The sequence below is a fragment of the Oryza glaberrima genome, chromosome 9 (genome assembly GCF_000147395.1).
Source record: "Oryza glaberrima chromosome 9, OglaRS2, whole genome shotgun sequence".
Classification (NCBI taxonomy): domain Eukaryota; kingdom Viridiplantae; phylum Streptophyta; class Magnoliopsida; order Poales; family Poaceae; genus Oryza; species Oryza glaberrima.
In genome coordinates this window covers 4,548,980-4,561,392 of record NC_068334.1, presented here as the reverse complement: position 1 = coordinate 4,561,392, position 12,413 = coordinate 4,548,980, and the positions used below count along the sequence as shown (strand labels likewise).

General features: G+C 44.6%; 1 protein-coding gene across 1 annotated transcript; it reads right to left on the bottom strand.

Annotated features, from left to right (window-relative positions):
- Window positions 1-5,844: 5,844 nt before the first annotated feature.
- On the bottom strand, window positions 5,845-11,800 carry LOC127784140 (hexose carrier protein HEX6-like). Its single transcript, XM_052311335.1, has 4 exons — window positions 11,497-11,800; window positions 11,078-11,397; window positions 8,129-8,563; window positions 5,845-7,217 (listed from the first exon to the last, which is right to left on the bottom strand). Exons 1-4 carry the CDS (start codon window positions 11,630-11,632, stop codon window positions 6,573-6,575), a joined length of 1,536 nt encoding a protein of 511 aa, XP_052167295.1. The 5' UTR covers window positions 11,633-11,800; the 3' UTR covers window positions 5,845-6,572.
- Window positions 11,801-12,413: the final 613 nt, after the last annotated feature.

Below are 12,413 nucleotides of genomic sequence, written 5' to 3'. Positions count from 1 at the left end.
TGGAAAAAATCCGCGTGATAACTATAATTTGTGTGCTGCGTGGGGTTCGAACCCAGGACCTCGTTCCCACCAGCTATGCGTGGTAGCCACTTCATCTCTTGCAAGTTTTTGAAAAGTTTGCAAGTTACAGTTAGTTATACTCTAGTTACACCCTAGTTAAATTGTAGTTACATTCTACTTACATTGTAGTTACATTGTAACTATAGTGTAACTATACTATAACTATATTGTTATCTCTATATTTATTAGATATAAAGTTGCATATAATATTTTAATACATATATACAAGTATTATTATTATAGTATATAGTTCTAGTGAAATTATATACTGTAGTTAGATTTGAATGTTTTCCCCTCAAAAAACACTCGATAGTTTTTTAGCTAATCCCTTTTTTTTAAGAATTTGTGATTCATTGGATCTGTGTTATTTGATCTGTGATGTATTTTTTTTAGAATTTGTGATGTATTTTTTTTTGACAATTTGTGATGCAAATCTTACGATTTTTGATGTTGTTACTTTGATTTGGGGATGTAGGGAGCAACTGGATTTGGAATTTGTGATGATTTTGTTGTGGATGAATTTGTGGATGATTTGAGTATGATTTGTGAATTTTTGGAAGAATTTGCTAAGGTGAAGAATGCAAGCCAGCAAAAAAACAATGAAAAAAAAGAAAACCAGGACTAAGATGCCATGTTGCGCTACCATCTTTTATCCCGGTTGGTGTTACCAACCAGGACTAAAGATAGATCTTTCGTCCCGGTTATTTCAACCGGGACAAAAGATATGTTGCAAACCGGGAGTGAAAAGGCCTTCCCCAGTAGTGGGGCTTGGGAAAATAATTGATCTTGTTGTTTGTTTTCAGTTTTGCAATAGATATGAATTATATTGGAAGGCAGTAATTGATTATACTTTTCGATTGTCCACATTTCCACAACAACCAACTCAAGAATGTTACTGAAGCAAATAATTTGGACTAACACTACTACAGAAACACAAATAGGTGCCGGTTGGGAAACCCCCATAGGTTCCGGTTTTCCCAACCAGCACCATGAAGGCGACACTAATAAGAAAAGAAATAGATGCCGGGGTCTAAGAACCGACACCTTTGAGGTTCCACAAATAATGAAAAATCGGCTCAACGCATTAGCTCGTCGCATTGAGCAGAGCAGTCCCTCCTCAAACATTCATCTACACCACAACAAGAACTAGCATATCATCATCTATCCATCACATATCCAATCCACAGATCGATTCATCCACAACACAAATTTTGACAATCAAATTCCTCCCAGATCTTGGCAATAAAAAATCCACAGATGGATTCATCCACATATCAATCCATTCATCCACAACACAAATTTTAACCCTCAAATTCATCCCAGATCTTGGCAATAATAAAAAAAAAGAATCCAGACCACTCTGTCGTTGTCCCGACATCGTCGTCGTCGCACGGTTGTGTAGCCACCGCCATAGTCGCCGTCTTCGAGCTGTCGCTCCGCCTCCCCCCGGTGAACCCGCCGCATACCCCTGGCGAGACCGCCGCCGCCTCCATCTGCGAGCCCCGCTGCCCCTCTGCTGCCGCCTCCCCTCCCGCCGGATCTAGCAAAGGGGAGGGGCTTCTCCACCTGCCGCCTGCTGCCGCCTACCCCCAACGAGACTGCCACCTAGACCGCCGCCTCACCCCAGCGAGCCTACCGCCGCGAGCCCGCCGCCTACCGCCACAGAGCTGGTAGAAGAAGAAGAGATAAGGGAGGAGGAGAAGAAGCGATAAGGGAGAGAAAGTGGCAGAGAGCTAGTGGGAGGAGGAGAAGAAGAGATAAGGGAGAGAGAATGGGAGAGAGAGCCGGTGGAGAAAAAGACACCCACCGAGCTCGGCTCGGTTACAATAGGTGTCGTTTTTTACACCTTTAATAAATTAAAGGTTTCGTTTTTTTCAAATAACCGGATATATAGTATAGGTGCCGGTTTTTCTTTAAAATAAATAATAATTCTAAAATTTTTTGAATAAGACGAATGATCAAACAGATCAAGCAAAAAGTTAAAATCCCTTATATTATGGGATAGAGGGAATACTATTTAAGGTCCATTAATATCAATTATTATATGATATCAATTATTATATGAGTATAGGGAAAGGATCAATGTTTGCTTGTAGCCTAATATAAAATTCAGTATAATCGATAAAACTATATATTGCGATAAATTAATTTCAAAACTCGAATCTAAATTATCTCAACCAGACTAAAGAGTGGTTTCTTTTTGTTATTTTACTTTCATTTTGTAGTGGAAGTTTGAGAAGACCAGGGGCAATATTACAAATGCCCTAATAAAATTGTGGTCTCAAAGGGTCACGCTTTTCCGTTACGCTTTTCCGTTGATTCATCCAAGCACTCTTTCGAGTCCTTGTCCGAAATTTCTTAACCGCCTGTAATTTACACCTTTTTTTACCAGTTATAAACCTTCCAAGCAGGCTTGTAGCAAACTCGCTGACGCGTCGGCACGCGCGGGTGGCCACGCCAGCTCAAAAATCTCCAGGAGCCGCAAATCTCGGCAGGTTTGTATATAAGCGATGGGATCATAGGATGCAGGGGTACAAATGGGTGGCAGATATAGCTGACGGCCGGATTGACGGTGACAATTCTACTACAGTACCTGAAGCCTTGGGGACAGCTCTTTTGATTTTTTTTCCTAGGCAAGAAAAGTTTAGTAACATTGTAACATCACATTAGTTTCACTAAATTAATATTTAATATATTTTATAAAATATTTGTTTTTATTGAAAATGATACTATATATTTTTAAAACTTGGTTAAATTTAAAAACACTTAACTAAAAAAAGCGAAAGCAACTTATAATATAAAACGAAGAAAGTATATATTTGTTCTGTGCTGCAGAAGACTTCTCGTACAAGTAAGAGTGTCTCTAATAGCCTCTTCAAGTAACTCTCCAAACTAAAGTTTGGTATTAGAAAAACATTCGTGCTCAAACAACCTCATTAACAACTGGCCTAATCCCTCCCTTTACTAGCTAAATTTGACCAGCCAAAGCAACTTGCCAATGGAGGGCCCGAGTCGGGCCGCCCGACGTACTATTCCTCCTCGTATTTCTCTCGTGCCAGCGTAGATGAGGCGTCACGACGGCCATTGGGCAAAGCCGTGGTGGTGAGGTGGCGGCTGTGCCGAAGCTTGGTCCCTAGTGCTGGCGGTGTAGGAGGGCTAGCTAGCGGCTAGTGCAGAGATGGAGGTGGCCAGGCAGAGCTGGGCTGGGCGAGAGGTAGATGGGGCGAGAGGCAGCACCAACGGTGGGCGCTGGCGTGGAGAGAAAACGCAGCAGCGAGGGGGCCTCATCGAGCCAGATGGGAGCACGCACGAAAAACGGAACGGTTCGTTAGCATGTGATTAATTAAGTATTATGTATTTTTTAAAAATAAGATAATATGATTTTTTAAGCAATTTTTAAAAAAACACACCGTTTAACAGTTTGAAAAGCGTGGACACGGAAAATAACGGAAATGAGTTGGAAAACCTGCAGGGGTAAGAACATAGCCTTGAGCAAGTTTATAGTATATCCCACTACTAGCTTCAATACATCTATAGTCAATCTAATAGCCAATTCATACAATAGTTGTTTACTATACTATTAATATATGGTCCTACCTGTCATACACACATTGTGTCTTGAAGTCCGCGCTGCAGCTAGCTACAGATCTGTAGTCCGCTGCTCTTCTCTCTCATCTTTTATCTCACTAAAATATATTTATAGCCGGCTAATAGTCTGCTATTGTCAAGCAACTAAGTTTGGAAAACCATGCCAATGAAGCTTCAACCTGTACTTATTAAAGGCCTTAAGTAGGATGCAAGCGGACCAACCCGTAAACCCGATTATAGGTTAAATAAGTGGTAACCCACAGGTTCTCGTGTCGTAGCCTGACTTGTCGCATCTATGAATACAAGTGAAATAATCCATAAATCCACTTATAGGTCAAATTTGTAGATAACCCGTGAGTCAATCCATGGATTACTCACTAATTTTACCTACAAGTGGTTTCGCGGGTCAGCCCGCTTGCATCCTAGCCTCAACTATGACTCAGTCTCACAGGAGCCCCACTACGGTGCTCTCTATTGGTACTAGAAAGTAATCTAAACCTTAAAATCCGCCTGAAAAATATATTTTCACATGCGGTCCATTAAGAGGTCCATCTATAAAAATAAACTCATTTGCGCATGTGGCCCCTTAAGAGGTACGCCTACGGAAATCGACTTTTGTATGTGGGCCTCTTAAGAAGTCATATACGGAAATGGATGTCGATTTTTACAGACGCCGTCAATTGCAGTCCGCATGCAACCTAGCGGGGGTCTCATAAAAAAAATCGTTTTTAAAAAACATGACTTTTATTGTACAAATCTATCAAAATGTCACTAGATAGTCCCATTCACTTATTCCTAAATCCTAATGGATGCATGTCGTGTAAATCTGGCGTGTGGCGACGTGGACTTCTATGGTTGTGTTCCTTCTCTAATAAGGGTTGGATTAAATTTCGTTCCTTCTCTAATAAGGGTTGGATTAAATTTTAGATATTCATAGCACATTTTTTAAACTGCTAAACGGTGTGTTTCATACGAAAACTTTCTATATGAAAGTTGCTCTAAAATATCATATTAATCCATTTTTTAAGTTTATAATAATTAAAACTCAATTAATTACACATCATTACCACCTCGTTTTACATGAAATACTTAATATTTATATATTCATCTTCAGGAGATTCAAATACCTCCATAAATTCGACCAATAACGATTTCTGCTGGCCAGAGACCCAGCCGTTGACATATATAAGATTTACCAACTGGTGCTCCGTTGATGTTTGCAAATTTGATACGGGGGCCTTGTCAAAAGATGGCCTTTTAAAGAAAGGGGAAACCCAAGAATGGCCGAGGTAACATCTCTTTTTTTAATAATGGAAAAGGGTTATATCTCCGGCCTCTGCTCGTAGACACATAGCCAAAAAGTCCAGCAGTGAACAGAAAAGAGGTTAAAAAAGGTGAGATGGGACAAACCCCAACTTCTGCCGATAATACGATCTACTAAATCAAGGTTTTTTAAAATCATGTAGATTCTATCACGAAATTCTGTAGGTACTACGCCATCCAAACTGGAGTAAAAGTTCCTTGCCTACCAATTCCAAGCGTGTAGCACCATTGCAAATAGTATCCTGTTGTTCGTGTGAAAGCATCATACACCAAGAGTAGAGCCAATTGGAATATATGAAGATAACCTGTATGATGTTAGGCATTTTTTTATGGTTAAAAACTATATCACTACAGCAACGCCAAATTGACTAACATAGAACACTAGCTCTAAATAAAATCATTTTTTTGGGGTCTAGGCACTCCCCTTAGCCAGTTACCAAAAATATCTTTTGTATTGTGGGGAGGGGGATATTGAAGGCAAAGAAGACACATTGCCAAGCAAAACGTGCAACATGACAGTCAAAGAAAAGATGTTGGATGGTCTCTTGTGTATTACAAAAACAACATTGCTTGTTTCTCCTCCATTTTCTCTTTATGAGGTTATCTTTCATCAAGATTACTTTTTTGTGAAGGAACCACATAAATACTTTGATTTTTAGTGGTACCTTTACCTCCCATAAGATTCTCTTGTAGATTCTTACATTGGAATTGATGATCGTATTATACATGAATTTGACTGAAAAATGGTCATTTTTATGTAGCGACCAAATAAAGCAATCATTTTCATTTGACAGGGTTATGTTAGCTAGTCGAGAAATCAAATCATTCCACTCAACTAACTTTGGTACTACAATTGATCGTCGGAATAAAACATTCAACGGTATTATGCTCATAACCTCTGCCAAAGTAGAATGTCTCTTTCGAACCACATTGTACAGAGAAGGATATTGATATTCTAGGGGTTGCATGTGGGAGAGGGGTTTAACATCTCTTGAATGAATCTTTGCTGGATAGCCAGTGATGTTGCATATAGCACGCACACAACTGGAAACTAGTAGATCTGCTCAAGGCAAAAAGATGTCCTAAGTAAAATCAGTTACTCCCTCTTTGTCAGGTTATAAGATGTTCCGATTTTGTTTAAAATCAAACTGTTTTAAATTTAACTAAGTTTATAGACAAATATAATAATATTTACATTATCAAGTTAGTTTTATTAAATTAATAATTAAATATTTTTATAATAAATTTATATTGGATAAAAAATATTACTATTTTTTTCTATAAACTTGGTCAAAGTTAGGGCTTGTTTGGGGAGCTTCTAGCTGCCGCAGCTTCTCGCAGAATTAGAAGCTCCCCTAAACGGTCCAGCTTTTGTTCTAAGATTCTAATAAGATATAGTTGTAGAATCTAGAAAATGAACTAAAAGGCAAAAGTTGGAAAACCTGTCTACCAACAAGCTGCTTCTCAGAATCAAAAGCTCCCCTAAAGAGACCCTTAAAATATTTTGACTTTGAAATATATCGTAACCTAAAACGGAGGGAGTAGTAACTATTGACTAGTTAACTGTGATCGATTGTGCAGAGTTGTCAAAGTTACTGGCGCTAGCAGTCTAGCTTAGCTTGCTCCCCGTTGGAGGCGGTGTCGACGAACCTCCTCCAGAACCAGTGCTGCGCCCACAGCCTCCGGACCTGCTCGATGGGTAGGCCCTTGGTCTCCGGCAGCAGGAGGTAGACGAAGGCGGTCATGGCCACCAGCCACGCCGCGAAGAAGAAGAAGATGCCGGCCCTCATGCGGCACAGCGTGGCCAGGAACAACTGCGCCACCGCCGTCGTCACAAGGAAGTTCATCGCCACCGTGATGCTCTGCCCGGCCGACCTCACCTCCAGCGGGAACACCTCGCTCGGCACCAGCCACCCGAGCGGGCCCCACGACCACGCGAACCCGGCCACGTAGACGGCGATGAGGAAGATGAGCACCAGCGCGCACGTCTTGCTCACCTGCCCGTGGTCGCCCAGCTGGGTGGCCATGATGCCTCCGATCATGAGCTGTGACACCAGCATCTGGGCGCCGCCGACGAGGAAGAGCGTCCTCCGGCCGAACCGGTCGACGAGGAACATGGAGACGAACGTCGACGACGTGCCGACCAAGCCCGTCACCACCACCGACAGCAGCGACGCGCTCTCCCCCATTCCGATCGTGCGCAGCAGCACCGGCGCGTAGAACGAAATCGCGTTGATGCCGGTCACCTATACATTTTCGTTCATGCACGCCAATTAGCTGGTACGTACTAGTAATTAATACTCCATATATCGTCTACAATTTTTAGGTTTCTCTATAATTTTACAGATGCGGTCGTCCACCTTTCCTCTCTTCCCACCTATATAAGCTTTGTATATCATCAACAAAAAGTATGAGTAGTATTTTTTAAAATGGGAAAAACCAATTAATCTTCTACAACACTGTTTTAAGTAGATAATATATAGATTTTAAGTAGACAATATATAGGACAGATGGTAAATCGGTTGTACTACTATCACAAAAATATGCCGCATATATAATTTTTAGTAGCTAAAAAGTAAATAATACTTTTTATTTCATATTTATAAGGTTTGTCATAAATAATATCTCGCATATATAAGGTTTGTCATAAATAATATCTCGCATCACAAACTCAGGAATATAATAGTGTCGTACAATAAATTTCTACACTTCAACAATATACTTCACAAAATTTATGTTTCTTCCTTACCTAAGGGCAAAATGATCCTTTCCATAGAAATTGAACGGTCAAACTAACAAAAAAAGGGTAACCAAAATTCGGTGCTATACATGAGAAATAGCAAAACTCAAGATATAAAGGGGATTAGGTGAAATTTCAGTATACACATGAAATTTCTCTATTAAAAAAGTAGTAAATGAGTTGTGGTTGGTGGAGTAAACGGTGCTTTAAAAATGCTTATATTCAAGCATCGGTGGGTGGTCGATGATAGGCTTTGTGCTTAGGTGGTTTTCATTCAAGCTTAATTAAGTATATAGTATTTGTGGCTAGCATATGGTTAAAATTTTGTAATAATGGATGGTTGAGGGAATGCCTTATGCCGAGACCAGAATAAAAAAAAATTCACATATCTAAAGAAAACAGGGGATGAGGAGTGACCTGTTGGAAGAAGGGTATCATGATGGCCATGACGAGCTGGGGACGGTACTGCCGCTGGGTGACGATCATCTGCAGGCCGCGGCTGCTGTTCGCCTTGTCGCTATTGGCGGCCACAATGTCCTCCAGCTCGTCCTCCACGTCGCTGACACCTCGGATCCTGGTGAGAAGCACCCTGACTCTGCGCTTGTCTCTGCCTTGCTGCAGTAGGCTGTTGGGCGTCTCCGGGAGGAAGAGCGCGCCGAGGGTGAGCAACCCGCCGGGGACGGCGGCGACGGCGAGCGAGACGCGCCATCCCCAGCCTTGCCTGATCTTCTGCGTGAAGAAGTTGGTGAGGCGGGCAGTGACGGCGCCGATGCCGACGCAGAGCTGGAAGCCGTTGCTGAACGCTCCTCGGTGCAGCGGAGGAGCCATTTCCGACAGGTACAGCGGCACGGCCTGTGTGTACGTGCAATATAGTGCGCGTTACGAATGACAGGAGGGCAAAAACAATGGTACAACGTAAAGCATTTAGGAGAAGATGTCGGATTTTATATGGCACTGAGGAGAGAGAGAACATTTTGTTACTATATTTGTTAATCAACAGATCGGGACAGATTAATACCATCCACATTATTGTATACGTTTATCTTTCGAATTAAATCATTAATTATTCGAATATATTTGAAATAGCCAAACCAATGACCGGCTATATGCGCTGTCTATATGAACCATCTGATGTGGAAAGATCATAGTAAGAAGTATATATGAGATCCCTCGTCTTGTTACCGAATTACAAAATCTTCCCTCAACAAAATAATAAAACAAATATATAGAATCTCTCAACTTACAAAACTGGGTCACTCTGAGTTCTTAGGTGATTTTGACCCCGGTTTTATCTGACATGGTGGCTGAATTAGCACAGGAGCCCCACATGTCAAGGTGACCACGTCATCGCCCTCTCTCTCTCTTTCTCCTATTCTCTCCCTTCCTCCTCACTCTCACTTTTCTCGTCATCGTCTGGGCCGGATTGTCGGTCGGTGCAGAAAGAAGGAGGTCCAGTAGCCGACGCTAGGCAACGCAGCGGCCCTGGGCAGGGGGAAGTGGCAGGTGCAAAGGAGGCTGGCGGGGCGAGGCGGGAGAGGAGGCGGCCCATGGCGGCCACGTCGTGGATCGAGGAAGATGTTTGCAGCGGCAAAGAGGAGTAGGGCGGCAAAGAGGGGATGGGCGGCATCACCAGCAGAAGAGTCGAGAATCTTGGGAAAGAAATAGGGAAGGGCAAGTTGCATCCCTCGTTGTCGCTAGCGGTGGCGGTGGGTGGTGGCGATGGCAGTGCTCAGGGCGGAGGGGAAGGAGGTGCTCGTGTTAATACAGTCGCCGTCATCACCGTGGAGGTGGGGGAGGCGGAGGAGGGAAAGGGGAAGGGTGACCGCCGGCGGCGAGCATGCGTGGAGAGGAAGGAGGCAAGGAGGCCAGCGGTGAGCGCGCACAAAGAGGGAGACGGGGAGGCCGGCGAGCTCGCCCGCTCCCTTGGGCCGAGCTGCTTTCTGTCGATATTGAGGAGCTTCCGGTGCGTGACCCCCTCACCAGGCCTGTACCAGCAAGCTCGAGCAGCACGGTCGGGACGTGGCACAAGGGCTGGCTATCTCCCATCTCTGCCCTTCCTCCCTACCTGACGTAAGAAAGAGAGGAAGAATAGAGAAAAGGAAGAAGCGGATCTGACTAGTGGGCCCCACCATTTTGTTGTGTTATTTTATTTTATTTTCCAGATGAAAATACCATGTAAGCGTCATGTGAGACGAAGACGTAGTCAAAGGAGTCAGGTAAAAACCATGTTAGCCAAAATTAAGAACAATACCACTAAGGGAGCTCTGTTTGCACTAGTTTTGGAGGTTAGAGGATGAGTTCTATCTAGTTTTTTTTTTTTTTGTTGAAAGATGATTTTATAATTCGGTGATAAGATGGGTCCTCCGGTGTACTTTTTTCAAGGTTACTAGCTGCATGGCCAGGTGTGAAAAGGCTATGCCCCTGGTTTCTTGGGCTGGTTCTTGCCTTCTTGGGATGGGACTCGCACCGGACGCCACGCCATCCACATGGGAAGGAGGACGCCCCCGCCACCCACGGCAGCCGTGGTCCCACCGCGTCTCGAAACGTGCAGCACACCGTCGTGTCACGCGACCACCTCCGTCGCACCACAATGCGTCGACCACACCATGAACCCGTAAGTCCGTAACCCAAGCGCTGCGCGCGGTATCATCGCCAACACGGCCAACGTCGTTCGCCACAACCGTGCCAACGAACTAGACGTCGTGCACCGCGGATTCCACGACGAATTCCACGGGCCTAGGGCGGTACACCGACCGCGGATTCCTCGACGAACTCCACGGCCGCGGGCGGGACACCGTTGTTTGTGGACGGGGAGCTCGTGGGCAACGTCGAGCAGGCAGCGAGGTTGGCCAGTTGCCAGAGTGCGATCCCCGGAGGGGCCACCGGCGCGTGCGAGGGAAGAGGTAAGATAGGAGAAACATAGAGAGAAATAGAGGGAAGTGAGGAAGAATTAAAGATGAGATGGGGTGGAAGCTGCTGACACGTGGATCCCACCTGTTGACTCAATAAGTCAACCACAGTCAACCTATCACGTCAGCAGAAACCGCTTCCCAAATCAGTTTGCATGGGTTTTTGAAGATGGATAAGGTGTTAATACCCAGATTTATGGTCGAGGGAGCCTATTCAATCCAAAGCAAGAGATAAGGGATGCAAAGTAAACTTGTTCCATTTCGTAAACAGTGAGCTCAATTCCTAATCCTCGATGGTTTGTTTCCAACAGCTCAATGGAAGACCATTATTTGGAGTGCTCATCTGTTCGAGCCTAATTAATCTGCACAGCCTATTATATACAGGGCCGAAAATCAAATGCAAGAAACGTTTTTGAAGCCCATTTGCCAGACAAAATGTTTAAGATATTATGTGCACCTGATTGCCGAAGCCCAGCCCGACGCCGAGCAGCACCCTGCCCAAGATCACCATGGAGACATTCACCGCGGTTCCTCCGATCGCTGAGCCGGCGAGGATCGCGCTCCCCGCGATGACCATCGACGGCCGGCGGCCGCACCTAGCGGTGACTGACGAAGCCAGGAAGGTGGTGAGGAGGCCGGCGATGTAGAGCGATGACGTGAAGGCGGTGAGCAGCTCGCTGTCGAACTTGCAGTAGTTGCTGACGCTCGTCCCCTTCATCCGCCGGTATACCTCCGGGAAAAACTTGCTCAGGAATCCGTCCATCGAGGTCACACCACCTGCATATACCAGCCATGTCATCGTCCTCGTTCATCGTGCTCGAATCACGGTGTTTGCGCGCTTGTTCGATTGACCGATTTGTAATTGTAAGCACGCACCAGAGACGCCGATGTCATAGCCGAAGATGACGCCTCCCATGCCCGCGGTGATGCAGGAGAGCACGACGAAGGTGGTGACCCTTCCACCATAGCGGCGTGGAAGATCCTGGCTATCGGGAACGGTGCCGACCGCCATGGCCGAGAGAGCTTGCAAGAGCAGCGTGCGAGGTCGTTAGTACTAGCTAGCTTACCTAGTATGGTCATTACATGCTTATCTTGTTGACGAACATATGTGTATGGTGGAGGATGAACTGGGGCGAGACGAACGAGAAAATTCCAAAACTAACCTCTCATACGTTGTGTTTCTTTCCAGACTGTTTTTTTTTTTCAAAGCAAACCAACGGTAGAAGATCTAGTTGGCCCTGTTTATAAGTAAAACTAGGCCCGAAAACCATACAAATACACAGCTTACTACGGGGAAGCTGGCGTAAACATACACAGAAGACAAGACAAAAACATGTGGCGAAACAACTATGAAACACAACGACAACCGAGAGAAGAGCAGGATCTTCAAGGCAAGGTCTCCAAGAAGGGAAGCAACGACAATACCAATGTCAACACTTGCTCGAAATTGGACTGGGTTTTCACCCAAAGAGAGAGAAACAATAAAGCAATACCTCCAAGGAGGAATCGGCACCCACAGACGTCGATGTCGCCGGTCATGGAAAACTAGGCAGGGCTTTCGCCCCAGACTCTCTCAAAAACTGCAAGACCTCCAAAATGACAGAGTGTAAGTGTTGGGTGTTATCGTTGTCCACCTCATCGGCTAAACCCAATGCAGCAACTCCAACTCCAGCAAAACACGAAAACTCTAGTATTGTAGAGAGAATGCAAGCCGCTCCAATCTCGGCATTTTCCGGACTGTTTGCAGAACAAATTAAATCAAACCGGCGTTTTGACCGAATCGAGGATGGCAT